Here is a 13,837-nt window from a genome sequence, read left to right as displayed (position 1 = left end):
TAGAGGGAAAGATCGATTTTTAACACACAATTTCTCTGTAACCGCAAATTCATTATTATACAAAGACTGATCGAATAGTTTTATATAAATATATATATATATATATATATATATATATATATATATATATATATATATATATATATATGAAAGCTTTAAGAAAATATAAACAAAGGTTGAAAACGGATCAGCCAGTCAGATTGCGTGAAGAATAACATTTCACAATTGACAAATTGTGACGTAGACAACTACAATACTAAAGTTCAAAAAGTTTGAAACTAAATATTTTACAAACAACTTTGCAAAAAAATAAAAGTTAAAACAAAAATTTGAAGGTGATCAGTCAGATCTTACCAGGAATACCTTTGCACTAATTAGCTTAGATTATGAGTTGTAACTAGAATACTAGGATTGATAGATCAAATAGTGATAGAAAAAAAAGAAACTGAAATTTAAAAGGATGAAATAGTGATTGGACAAAAAAAAAAAAAAAAAAAATCAAACTAAAAGTTTAAACATTTTCTGAAAGCTTTTAAAGAAAATTTTAAACAATAGGTCGAAAGGTGTTATCCGATCTGGTTACGAGAGAAGCTCGTGCATCAAGAATAACTTTCCCCGAATGACCTTAGACTACGAATGGCAACTGAAGCTCAAAGTGTGAAATTGTTATTACATATCAATCGGTTTTAATAATTACCTGTCAGGTTCAAGTCCTAAGTTTTCATTAATGACCTTAGACTATGAGTTGTCCTTAAGTTTCAGCGTTAAGATGATATATTAGGTAAATAACCTGGAATGTGAATTTTCGCAATTTTTTCATTAGAACAGTTACGACTTTTTATTTTTTGCTAATTCCGAAATTTAAGGGTGATCCAAATGTACTCCTCCCGAAATTTAGGAAGAATGTCTCAAGGTACCCATGTTCAGTGAAACACAATGTATTCATCCATATGATCACGCTACAATTTATCTCAATGAACATTTAGCACAACATTCAAAATTCGCGTCTCATGCTAATTCAATGTTCTCGCTGAAATTGAAAATTCCCGCCAAGTATAAAGTGTTACTTTTGACAATTTATTTCCCCATAAAAGGTAAGCAGGACGAGCTAAATTTACAGAAGTATATTTTTAAGTCCTAGAAAACGTTACCGACTATATATATTTTTTTGACAATTCGGAAATTAAGAGGTGGGCCAATTTACCCTTCACAAATTTTAAAAAGAAGGCATCAATGTACCCATGTCCTATGAAGAAGAATCGACCCCTGTCCTTATTTATGTAAGCATATAACGCACTAAAGCGTCATCAAAGGAAGATATAATTGATCAAAAACTTCCAAGTTGTGACTTTTTGACATATTTTTTATTCGTAGAAGGGAACATGCACTACCAACCAAATTTACAGAGATCTATATTCCAGTCGTAGAGAATTTTTACTAATTTTTATTTTTTGACATTTCCATAATTTAAGGGGTAGGCCATTGTATCCTTCCCGAAATTTAAGAGTAGTGCACCGTGATACCTGTGTCGTATTTATTTAAGTAGAAGAACACAACAGGTTATTCTACCCAATTACACTGTTCATATCAGAGTTACATAGAATATCTATAATAAATATATTTGCGAAATCTATTCTGACTCATACTGTGTATATTCAGAACTTTTTTACATTTACTCAGTTTGTTGTAGACTGCACCCACCCTCCACGTTGGTGACTGTTTTGTTGCATTTGTTCGAGATTTCTTACAATAAAAGAAATTTCCATTGCCCACACGTATGTTTCCATTGGGTACCCTGAGATGAAAGGCAGAGACCAAATCCTTACTATTTAATTTGTTATTTAATATTTTGTACAAGGATATCATGTCATTTAATACTCTTCTGTGATTGAGAGACATTGTGTTAAAATTTTCATTAAGAGAAGTACTATTTTCATATGTGGGGAGGATGCCTGTTCTCTTGTACACCAGAAACCGCAGAAATTTATTTTGAACTCTTTCTATTCTAATAGAGTCTTTCTTCGTGTGGGGGTTCTATATAATAGACGCATATTCTAATTTTGATCTAACAAATGAAAAATACAATTTCAGTAAAACATTCGACATATTAAATTCTCTTCCCATTCTCAAAATGAATCCAAGATTTCTGTTTGCGTCATTTACAGTTTGATTTATATGATGCTCAAACGATAGTTTGTTATCATATATTACACCCAAATCTTTGACAGTTTGTTCCCCCTTTAATTGTTTACCATCTATTTTATATTGAAATTTAACAACATTCCGTTTCTTAGTGAAGAACACGGTTTTGCATTTATCTGAATTTATGTTTAACAAGTTGCTCTTGCACCATTCATTTACTCTGTCTAGATCCTCCTGCAAACTGACACAATCCTGTGCTGTTGTAATTCTCCTATATAATTTTAGATCGTCTGCATAGAGTAGTTTATGTGGTTTTAATACAATTAGGAAGGTCATTAATGAATAATATAAAAAGTAACGGCCCTAAATTAGATCCTTGTGGGATTCCAGAAAATTGAATGTATTCAAATGATCTACAGGATTTATAAACCACATATTGTTTTCTGTCCATCAAATATGACTTCATTCAAGTATTCAAGAGAATGAGTCTCTAAATTCATCTATATGATCATATATTGTATTAAAATATAATAAGAGAGGACAAATGAGATCAGTTACCTATTACTTGATACAATGTGTCTCTTACGTTTATATTTTTGTCAATTTTTTTACCATAGAAGGGGATAAGCAGCAGGATCAACTAAATTTACAGTGACGTATATTTAGGCCCTACTTAACATTAACCAATTTTTCTTTTATGACAAGTCGCACAGAACATTTACCGTTTTTAGACAATTCCCAAATTTAAGGAATGAGCCATTGTACCCCTTACAAAATTTAAGAGAGGTGCATTAATGTATTCATGTCATATGAAAGAAAATGGACTTTACACTTAATTATTTAACCATATAACGTGATAAACCCTCATCAAAAGGAATAAAGAAAATAAAACTTGAGTTTTTGGCAACTTTTTACCCATAAAAGGGAAAGAGATTGACCATCAGAAATTACAGAGGTACATATCATGGTCCTACTACCATGCCAAAATCTTGGTTTTGGCAATTTCCGTGTTGGTCCTGTGCACCCGTCTGATAATTTGAGAAGGTTAGACTATGTACCAATTGCGAAATTCCAGAGTGTGTAGCCCTAGGTATCCCTATGTCATTGATCCTGGACCTGAGACCGTGACTCTGAGAGGAACCCAGGTGCTCAGAAGTTTGCCCAATTGTCGCCAGTTCTACTGTTTCCATTGGTTTTCACATGATTATTCCGTTTCCTTCGCCATTCTCATTCTACCATTCATTTCATAATTCAGTTTCAATAATTCACACTTCTCATTTATCCTAGTGGACAGTACCGTTTGACGTACAACTAGAAGTTTCATTTCATTACAGTATCGATTGGGAAATTGCAGTTAAAGAAGTAGTTTTAGTAGTGTTGGCAACATTAATTATTTTTACTTTTTGAATTCTTTGAATTCTTTGTACTGAATGAAATATTTATAGTTAAATAATTCTATATGTAAAACACATATATAGGATATATAATTATACAATGCCAATCTTCTTCTGCAGTATTTGTACCTAATATCGGAATTTTAAAAATGCCACCGAAGTAAAAACATCACTGGTCCAAAGGAGGAGATGATTTTGCGACAGGAGAAAGGTGAAGGTTGAGGTGCAAAGTTAGTTTTACTGCTATTGCCGATACGACTTCCCTGTTGTTCTACAGGTGCCATTGATTTCACCCAAACATCTTTTAGTTAATCTACTTCAAGAAAGTAGTGGCCTTTTCTAATCTACGGCTACTGGTTATATTTCATTTTCTTTGGGTGAAAAGGTTTCACCTACTTTATTCTATGGAAACTATTTGCATCTTTGTGCTATGTCTCTTTCCAAATCAAAACTGTTCAACTTCCTTATTTCTTTGTTCAATAATTTCGTATTCGAAGCTGAATGTTTGCAGCGTGCGTGGGTGAAACCAAGAAATTGGAGGAAAAGAGTTGTAGATATCTTGCTATATGTTTCGTCACCTGATTTCGAAAGAAATCTGCACCACAAACTGTATCTGTTAGAGTGCAAGCTGATCTTAGTTTGAAGGTCCTAGTACACCTATTATCTTAACTAACAGGCTGATCATAGTGTCTATACTAGGTATGCTGCTAGTGGTATGAAGGTTGTTGGACAGCAAGACGGAAGTAATTATGTGGATAACTAGGATAGTCCTTATTTTTCGACTTTTTGAGCGAATTTTTTTGAGTCTCACCCCGTAAAATGGTTCCATATCAAATCAGAGTAACTGATAAGTAGAAATAGGTCAGTTGAATAATATTGAATGGTTCCCCAGGTGACTTTAAATTTTAAATCCATTTTCAGTATACAATAAATGGCAAAGATACCTTGTAAGTTTGGAGCAACTAGAGGGGTGACACTGTATCTTGGGTAGTGGTAATGAAGGTAGAACTGCATTTATTACTGTATAGTACCATCATGATGGCCATCTTGAAATCCGTCATCCTTGATTCAGATCCAAATTTTTAATAGGAAGGGGTTCTTGTGATGGTTTAGGGCAGCTTTCCACCACAAACACAAATCTGACATTATTTTCGACTTACCTTTTATGATTTAATATTTATTACCTTCGTAATATCTCTTTATTGTGTTTCCAAATTCAGATCGCTTCGGGCAGCATTTGATATTATTCAGTTGAGTTAATATTCCTTATTGGTTACTTTGGTCACATATGAAACCATTTTAGGAGTCGTAAAATGAGGACTAGCCTAGTGGATCACATTATGCGCCTGCAATCTTAGGACGATGCCAGCGAACATATATTGTACAATTGTCTTCATGGGAGATCGTATACTTAAGCAACAAGAGGTCGAATGGTCGTTTCATTGAAGTGCCGCTCGCATGTCATGTCATGTTAATGGTCCATCGGTAGTATAGACGATGGGAGGCGGAGAGTTCCTATAGTCATTGTAGCATCTTCAGGGCCTCCGCGACGTACCGAAGTGCAAGTGGAAAGAAAGACAATTTGGGTAGCTCTACTTGGCAGTACGGCGGTTACCGGTGAAACCAGAGCACTATGAGAGCAGGAACACTAAACTATGGATTGTTAAAGATAGAACTACCATCTTGTGTTCCTTTCGCACGATTACTCCTGATCTCTGCTCATCGCCAAAAACTTTTCTGGTAGTATCGAGAGAGTCTACAGTGGAAAAAAGAATAGAGAGTGGTGATATTCAGTGATGGGGATAGTTTCTATCTTAGTCAGAATGACTGTCTTCTGCTCTTAGGTAAAGAGAGAAAAATTTCAGCGTGTTCCCATTCGTCATATAGGATCTCATGCTTTACTTTGTTGAATTGGTAAGATGGACGGGTTAGGGGGGGGGGGAATAAGCTACTTATACTTACACGCCTCTGTTCTTCATTCAGGGGAGTATGATTATTGCGTTGTGTATTCGTGCTGTTAATATTCTCCTGTGACCTTAGCTGGACACTTTCTCAGATTCCATCTTCCATCAATATTCCGTTCTGTGTGTTCTCCTCAGTATATGCCTTCTACTCTAGCCTGTTATGTCTCCTCATATAAGCATTCTCCGGCACGTGTGAGGCATGATGAGATGGCACCTGACCATTACCTGATCCAACAAGAATGAACTCTCGGACAAACGTTGCATGAATATTTGACTGGCTTCGCGTCCTAGTAGTTATCTGGCCGTTTGGTTTGTTACATCTTTTATCTAGACAAGTACTATACGTTTTGTAACATGTTCAGGATGCGCCACGGGTGCTATGTTGGAAATAGCACTACCTGCCATCACCTTGTGTACCAGTTGTTTAATAGATCCGTGAATTCATATTGTGTGTTCTTAAATACGTTTGCGCTAGTGTGATTATTTAGTCCTCATATATGTTGTTTGACTTATTAGCTAATCAAATCTTAATTCTGTGTAAGAATCTTATGACGACTCTCATTTGATTACAAATTCCAAATAATTCTTCTTCTTCTTCTGTATTCTTAGAAGTCGCAGTAGATACGCTACCTTTTTCATTCTTCATTTTGCTATTTCTTGAACTTGCCTTTAGTACTGCAATTTCTTCGCTATTTTTGTTTGTTTTTATTATTATTATTTTAATGCCCAAAATAAACAATTTTTCTATCTCATTTACAGTTCAATGCATCTTTTCCGTTTGTCTCAAGCTGTATTTTATTCCTAGTAGACTCGTTTCCATCTTTAGTTCCTATAGTGTAGATTTCCCTTGCTATCTTTCTGTTTCCATTGAATTTACTTTCATATACATTATTCTGATTTCTCTATCCTTTAAAATTTCTATTGACGTTTTCAATGCTATTGTGTACATACCTGTCTGTGTCGACTTTAGGTTTTAATTCGCAATTCACCCTAGTACAGCATTACATTATTTTACATTCTTCAGTGAAACTTTGTTTTCCATACTTTCCTTTCCCTTGTTTTCCGAGGTTTCTTCGTCAATCCATGCTTGTTAGCTGTGGTTAAAAGTTCTCCATCAACTAGTTAGTTCGTGTATCTAGCGTCTCTCAACTGATATACTTTTTTTTTTCTCGAAATTTCAAACAAATTTGTTATTTCTTTCTCATCTTTAAAATTTTCAGTACCTAATTTGTCTTCCATTCATTTCTGGCCATATTTTCCAGTGGGATTCCACTCCAGTCAGCACGTTTTCTGTTATCATTGGCGTTCATCACAATTTTCTACTCTTCCTTCATATTTAGAAGATTCCATACCCAAAAATCAATAGCCAACTTACCTAATTTCCTCATTTTGATATTACAATACTATGTGCTTCAATACTATCTATTATTTGTAGTTTTTCTTTACCTCTATTGCTTTCCTTCCATCATACCACGGAACTCAAAAGACAACTTTCATATAAGTAGAAAATCAATGTAACACTAGTACGTAATAAACGTTAAGGCATTCACTTTTTATTTATATTTCTTCATTTCTTCCACATAAGCAGAAGTGGGATTCAAATAATTTAAAATCGGCTTTATGATTAGTATGGACGCTGCTTTAACATTAATATTATAGTACGTAAACTGTCTAATATATTTCACAGTAATAATAGTAGACGAATATATTTTCATATTATGTTTACGCCGAACGTAAAAATATCAAGGGTTCCATTCCTTAGTTTTTGGGTCAGTGCCACCCCAAATTTGCGTAGCACTCCAAATTTGCGTGCTTGACAGTAAAATAGACACATGTTAAAGAAACAAACTGAGTTTCCAAATAGAAGGAACCACATTTGCATTAACAAAATACTGTAGAAAAGAGCATGTCTCAGATGCAACATGTCCTAATTATTCCTTTAAAAGTTGGAAGCGAAAACTATCTAGGTGTAGTAGATATTCAAAACTAGTGCTGGCGATTTTTTATAAGTAGTGGATCTAGAGGTCGAGATATAATTTTAACAACCGATTCCGGGAACACGAAAAAAATTAACAACCGTTTCGGACGAACAGCTGAATTATATCACACCCTATAAGTACTTTCAGCCTGGATTCGTTTGCATGCATACACAGAATTTTAAGGGGCATGTGTCCTCCTTACCGCCAGAGACGCCTATGCAGGTTATATTTGAACATTACTTTTATTCTTAACGACTCGTTAACTACATAGAATATCATGTAATTTTGTACTGAATACATGATCGTATATTGAACATCTAACTACAACCTTGTAGAATGAAACCTTCTGAAAGAGAAAAGCATAAACAAGAGAAGCTCGACTTCTTCCCGAATAATTAAAAGTTGTAAAATGCTGTATTTGCAGCCAAACACACATTGCTTTGTTAGCAGCCAAATACACATTAATAAAAACTTAGCTTTCCAGAACGAAACGATGTAAACTATTCCATTCTTTACTTGTTTTAGTATTAAATAGAATAGCTTTATGCGTAAAGTGATCAACGTTTCTATCGAGAATTGTTTATGTTGAGAATTGCTTGTCACTCAAAGAACTATTTTTGCAGAGCATTGAACGTTACTGTATGACACTAACCACAACAATTAAAAATATTTCAAACTACGCTCTTTAGTACATTTATCTTAGAGGATACTGTTATAGGTAGGAATAGTACATTGTTTGGTTCATTGTGCATGGAAATATTTGCTTAGAGACACTTAAGTTTCTGCTTTCTTAGTTTCCGGAAGACCAGCCGTGAATATAATTAAGTACCGAACACGATATGAATTACTATGGAGCTATATGCCGGAATTATTGGTTTTATTATCCTTTTGTTCTATATTTCTGTTTCTGTATGTTACTTTCCCTACTACACTTTCAGGTTGTTACTGCGTTATAGAAATATTTTGGTAAAACTTAACTACTTTACTCTCTTAAAATGTAATAGTTACTGAGTCAATTAATAATACTCATATTATTCTCTTAGTGGACATTAAATTGAATTCTCAATTTTATTTATTTTTATATCTCTGAAATACTGCAGGAGATAGTAGGTGAAATCTGATTTTCTTTACAACTGAAAAACAAATTAGTATTGGTAGCGTGATGGTAAGTGTTAATGACGCGGGTAATGGCACTAGCTGTGATTTCAGGGGAAAATTTTAATAATGCTGTTTTTATCTTTTAAGTATTAAATATGCACCTGTATCATACAAACTATTACCAATAGAAATTTAAAATTTATAATGCAGAAAAAACCGCGAAATGCTAATCTATTCCCTTACCATTTATTACAGTATATGACAGAAGGAATCCTTGTGCGCGAAATGATGGCTGACCCACTGCTGCATAATTATTGCGTTTTGATGTTGGATGAAGTACATGAAAGAACATTGTTTACTGATATTGTAATGAGTTTGATGAAAAAGATCATGAAGGTAAATATGTACATTAAGTATAGATAAAGTTCGTTAGGTTGCACCGTGAAGCTACGATCAATAGGTAGAATACCCCATACATTTTTTGGCAGATATTTTTAATATGGAGTCCCCATTTGCTACATACATTGGTTTACAGTTTCTTTGCTTCATAAAAATATATAAATCATTGTAAGTTTGGATACCCTGATAAGAAAAACTAAAGTAAAATTTCACTTTCAACAAGTTTGATTATAAATTTTTAGAATAAAGTTTAAATGTAAGTATAACTAAATCTTTTTACTACACAAAAGTTGGTATGCTTCCATATAGAGGAATTTTATAGAACACAGTATGACGGAGATATAACGAGATAATAGCACCACAGAAACGGCAGTATGTGATGTATCTTCCATCAAGCAGGGGTATTGTACAAATTCTAGTGGTGCCGAAAGTGAGTCGATTCTGGGAACGTTGTAGTCTATCACTATGCGATGCACATTTTAGGATAGTTAGATAGTGGTAAGAACACAAATTTGCTGTTGGACCCTTTACTGTAATTTTAAGGTGCAGTGATATGAGGCGCGAATGGCCATGTGACTGTGTTACGGATTAAACCACATCAAAAACGAACTCTGTGAAACTGATATAAGCAGTGATATAAGCAGTGTTTTAGGGAATTAAGGCTGACGGCGTCAGAGATCTTACGACATAGCGTGTACCCGGTTTCTCCCAAACAGCCATCTGCTATTCCATTCAGAAAAAGTTACGTGTAAAGGTGGTTTATAATGCTAATCTTCGTGAGCTAAAAGAAAATCATGTCGTGCAATGAAGCACCAACTGCAGAAAGCAATACGAGCGCTACCTGGTGGGAAATCGGTGGGTTTCGTGACCGTGGATGAACTGTGGATATACGTATCTGAGCGTTTATGAAAAGGTTCAAGATATTAAAAGCAGAAGCGTTGTTAAAAGAGAACGTAACTGTTTCGTTAGCTTTATCCACGTACTTTAATGGTTGTTGCTGAATTTTGTTAAGAGTGGAAAAGTAAAACTACTGTAAATACATTGCTAGCGATGTGGAAATGAATGCAGTATATTATCTACAAGGAAATCCTCATACTGTACGGAACGGACACCACCTGGATGAAACTGCAACAGGACAACTCATCAGTCACTAGCATTCCACAGACAGATGGAAGCTAGAACTGGGGTTCGAATTGTTCTCTTTAGTGACATCCCAGTATGAAGTCCTGATACCAGCTAAATTGCTTGTTATAAGTTTGAATTTCTGAAACATTCCCTTTGTTCTTCTCATAAAATGCTCCGAATTTCCGTTGTTTGCAAAGCGTCCCAACAGTAGTGAAATAAAATATGCTTTGTACACTTAGAAAGAAATTTTGTCCAGTGAAAAGTGTGCTTTTGGACAATCGTCAGGTGTGGGTCGTCACATTGTCGATCGCTACCCGTTGTAAAAGGGCGAGCTGAGTGAGCGATTCATTGTCTTGTAAATGGGAGCTTCTTAACTGCCATTTAGTAAGACAATGTAATAGTGATTGTTTGTATGTTGAATATCTGCCTATCTTGGAACTCAGGCGCGTTAGATCAATGCTGTTCCCATGATGATAATGTGAAATTTACTTCCATGTGGTGGACACTTAATACGTGATCTTTATTTCTGAGAAACACTTTCAGAGCATTTTTCACAGTTGTATGTTATTCCCTATTTAAAGAAAATGTGATTCCATAGCTAACCCCTTCGTATAATTTGAAATTTATTTAAAACTTTTACTTTTTAATGTTATGAAAATTTTACTTTTAACATAAACCAGACGTAGTATATTTACTGTTATCGTCCCTCACGGTTTATTTACGGCTGGTATATATACGAGCTGTATATATAATACGAGCTCGTATATATAATTTTTTGAGGTCCCTGTATGTTTTTGTTTCTATTTCTTTCCCTCTCTTTTATAAAGAAGCACAAAACTCGGTAAATCTCACTGATTTGCAAACTGGCCTTGAAATAACTTTTACATTCTCTTAAATGTCTCTTTGTGTTTATTTGCCTGGTTTTATGACAATAATTTTGCCGAATCTTTTGGTCGGTTTTAGTTTTCTCCGTAGGGGTTGAAAGTTGGATAAATTAATTAATTTTCTTCTTCTGGTTTCTTCTTTTGCACATCGCTGCTGTTCCCACCCTTCTTTAACCATTTATGTAAACTATTTTTCTTCTCGATTTCTAAACAATATTTTGTCTTCTTATTTTGTAATTCTTTCTCAAGAACTCAAGAAAAAATTCCTTTGACTAGAGGTTAACTGTCGTATTTAATGGATGTGCAAATTTAATATAGTTAATGTGACTGAAGACATTTCCAAATAGTTAAAGAAAACGTCTATAGATAACAACACTGGAATGTGTGAGATCGTGACAATGAAGATATATATGCACTACTTGGCTTCGTTAGTGATTTGTTAAATGACCGTCTGTAGTACTTCAGATGTTGTAATGGAGTTGTGTGTTAAAGCGAGCGGACGGTGATGAGGCAAAATGGGAAGCATGTGAATTCCAGAAAACTAAATTGTAAGTACATGTTTAGTTGGCGCAAGTCTATCTATAGTCACGTGGATAGATCTGTGTCTAAGGTGATGACAACCTACGGAACTCATGGCAAAACAATGTCAGCCAAGAGTAATAGTGCACAGAACAACAACTTCAGTCACAGGGCTCTCCAAGCACTAAGGAGTGTCACGAAGGATCGTATAACGAATGCAACAAAAGCGACTGCAGAATTCAATCAGTACCTCGGGGACCTATTGTGGCAGTCAGAGTCGAGCGCTACTTGCATAGTGGGTTGCAATTCCAAACGACAGGTCACAGCCAGCAATGACTCTGTGAGACGAAAATAATGCTGAGACCGTGCAAAGAGGATCACCGATGACTGCAAACTTGCAATATAGTTTGATAAATCTTCTTTCACCTTATTTGTAACAACAGGCCGTTGTGGGAGCAGATTGGCACTGGATATTCTTGTTCTTTGTGTTAGTGGGAAATAGTACGGGTTAAGACAAATTTTAACTATATCAACCTCGCTTTTTTTCTTATCTGTTTCTTAGCGAATTACATTCAGCCAACCACGGTATCTGTTTCAAATCTTACAAACGCATTCGGATTCATTGAGGGCCGAATAAAGCTCAGATGAAAAGAAATATATCCACCATATAATTAAACAAAATTTTATTACGCAAAACGAGCTAAGTAGAAATACTGATTAATCTATTAGTGTTGTTAAAAGAAATTCAGAACTGAGTAGTAAAATTTATATTGTAACTAAAATATAGAACATCCGTCTACACTAGTAAATGTACCAAGCACAATGACAATCCGTTTTACATGTGACTTCGTCATACATTTAATTACTCATGCATGAGACCTGACATTAGTTCTATTATATTTACTTTACTTATTATTCTATTTAAAGTGGCTGTTTGTTAATTGCAGACATTTTAATACTCACAGTTAGTTCCGAAAGGCGTAGCTTGTTACTATATATATATATATATATACAAATCACTAATATTTTGCAATCACTTTGTCCACACTTGCACTGCTCATAACGATGAAGAAAGGAGATTCATCCCTGCTGTTCACCCCAACTGCTTACTAATCCCTTTGTTTCACGGATGGCTTGTATCCCTTGATGCGTTGTGGTTCGTTGTTCACTTAGCTCCTGTAGTATTCACTGCGTAAATACAGGCTTTCTCTTTAAAACATTGTCACTGACATAAAGACAATAGCAAAATTGATGACACTGTAATACGAACTTCGTTGTGAACAAGTTTAAATATAATTACACTTGGGTTTCCGCCAACTTTACAAACTGACTTTTGTTCTATGTAATTCTATGCGGATTTAACTTTTACAGCTATGTTAACCACTGAACCCTGTGCTCAGGGTTTCCTTCTAAGTAGAGTCACACGGTATTTGCAAAAAGGCGCTTTCATGGAGCGATACGGTCCTACATGAGGCACGTAGAATGGGAGTCTAAAGACTAAAGATCAGCATCTTTCGCCATCTTGAGTTGCGAGACATACACATTCGTGATTGGGGGAGGTATTCACGTGGCCCTGAGAACGCTCTCCTAACTCCTAGTGAGACATGGAAGCAACTCCCGTTCCCACAGGAAAACACAATGGTCTATTGTTTGACCTAAGTAAATTTAGAGTGTTATTAAAAGACTGGCGTCGAAGAGATGTGAGAATAGATTTTGAGACGTAATAATGAGCTTATTCAGTCTAGTGAAATGCAATGTTTGTGAAATATATTGAATAAAATAATTATTCCCCTTCTTTCGTTTATTAATTGAGCCCAAAATGAACTGGTGACATTTTTTTGGAGCCCGAACAGTGTCCTGGAGATTGATTGCAAATAAATATCGAAGAGAACCCTGACCGTTGAATGAAATGAGCAGTGTTGATAAAAAATGATCACTAAGTTTTGGAACACCCTGTATGTCATAGTCCGACATTCTGAACTTACACTGTAAGATCACTGACATATCGGAGATTTACTGTACATAATACACCATGGAGTATTCAAAATCACTTTCAAAAGCTGCACGTGATTAAGCTGCACAAATTGTATTTATGGTTGTTTCACTATATATAAATCGGATTTCTTTTTTTTCGTAGAAGTCCACTATATAAATATAGTTCATCGTTTTTCGTTTCTTTCACGGAAAATCTGTTTCAAAGTCTCTCTTTCCGTATTATACAACACAGTGGTTAATATCGCCTTTATATAGGTTTGGATGTGTTATTTAATCTTCTTCAATATACTGATCATACACAACTTATACATATTGATGTCAAGGAAGTTACGAAACAA

At 34.9% G+C, this 13,837-nt stretch overlaps 1 protein-coding gene across 7 annotated transcripts in view; it reads left to right on the top strand.

The window, feature by feature from the left end:
• LOC145660614 (putative ATP-dependent RNA helicase DHX35) overlaps positions 1-13,837 on the top strand; it is a 589,276-nt gene that overhangs the window by 182,607 nt on the left and 392,832 nt on the right. For 6 of the 7 annotated variants that reach the window (XM_081725888.1, XM_081725889.1, XM_081725884.1 and 3 more), the window contains one exon: positions 8,833-8,973. The exons of the other annotated variant lie outside the window; for it this stretch is intronic. In XM_081725888.1, coding sequence (XP_081582014.1) covers positions 8,833-8,973 — 141 coding nt within the window. The remainder of the gene's footprint in view (positions 1-8,832; positions 8,974-13,837) is intronic. 7 annotated transcript variants of the gene reach the window in all.

This window comes from Thermobia domestica, chromosome 9 (assembly GCF_964235325.1).
Source record: "Thermobia domestica chromosome 9, izTheDome1.hap1.1, whole genome shotgun sequence".
Classification (NCBI taxonomy): domain Eukaryota; kingdom Metazoa; phylum Arthropoda; class Insecta; order Zygentoma; family Lepismatidae; genus Thermobia; species Thermobia domestica.
The sequence above is the reverse complement of the archived record's forward strand: the minus strand, read 5'-3'. Positions and strand labels throughout refer to the sequence as shown.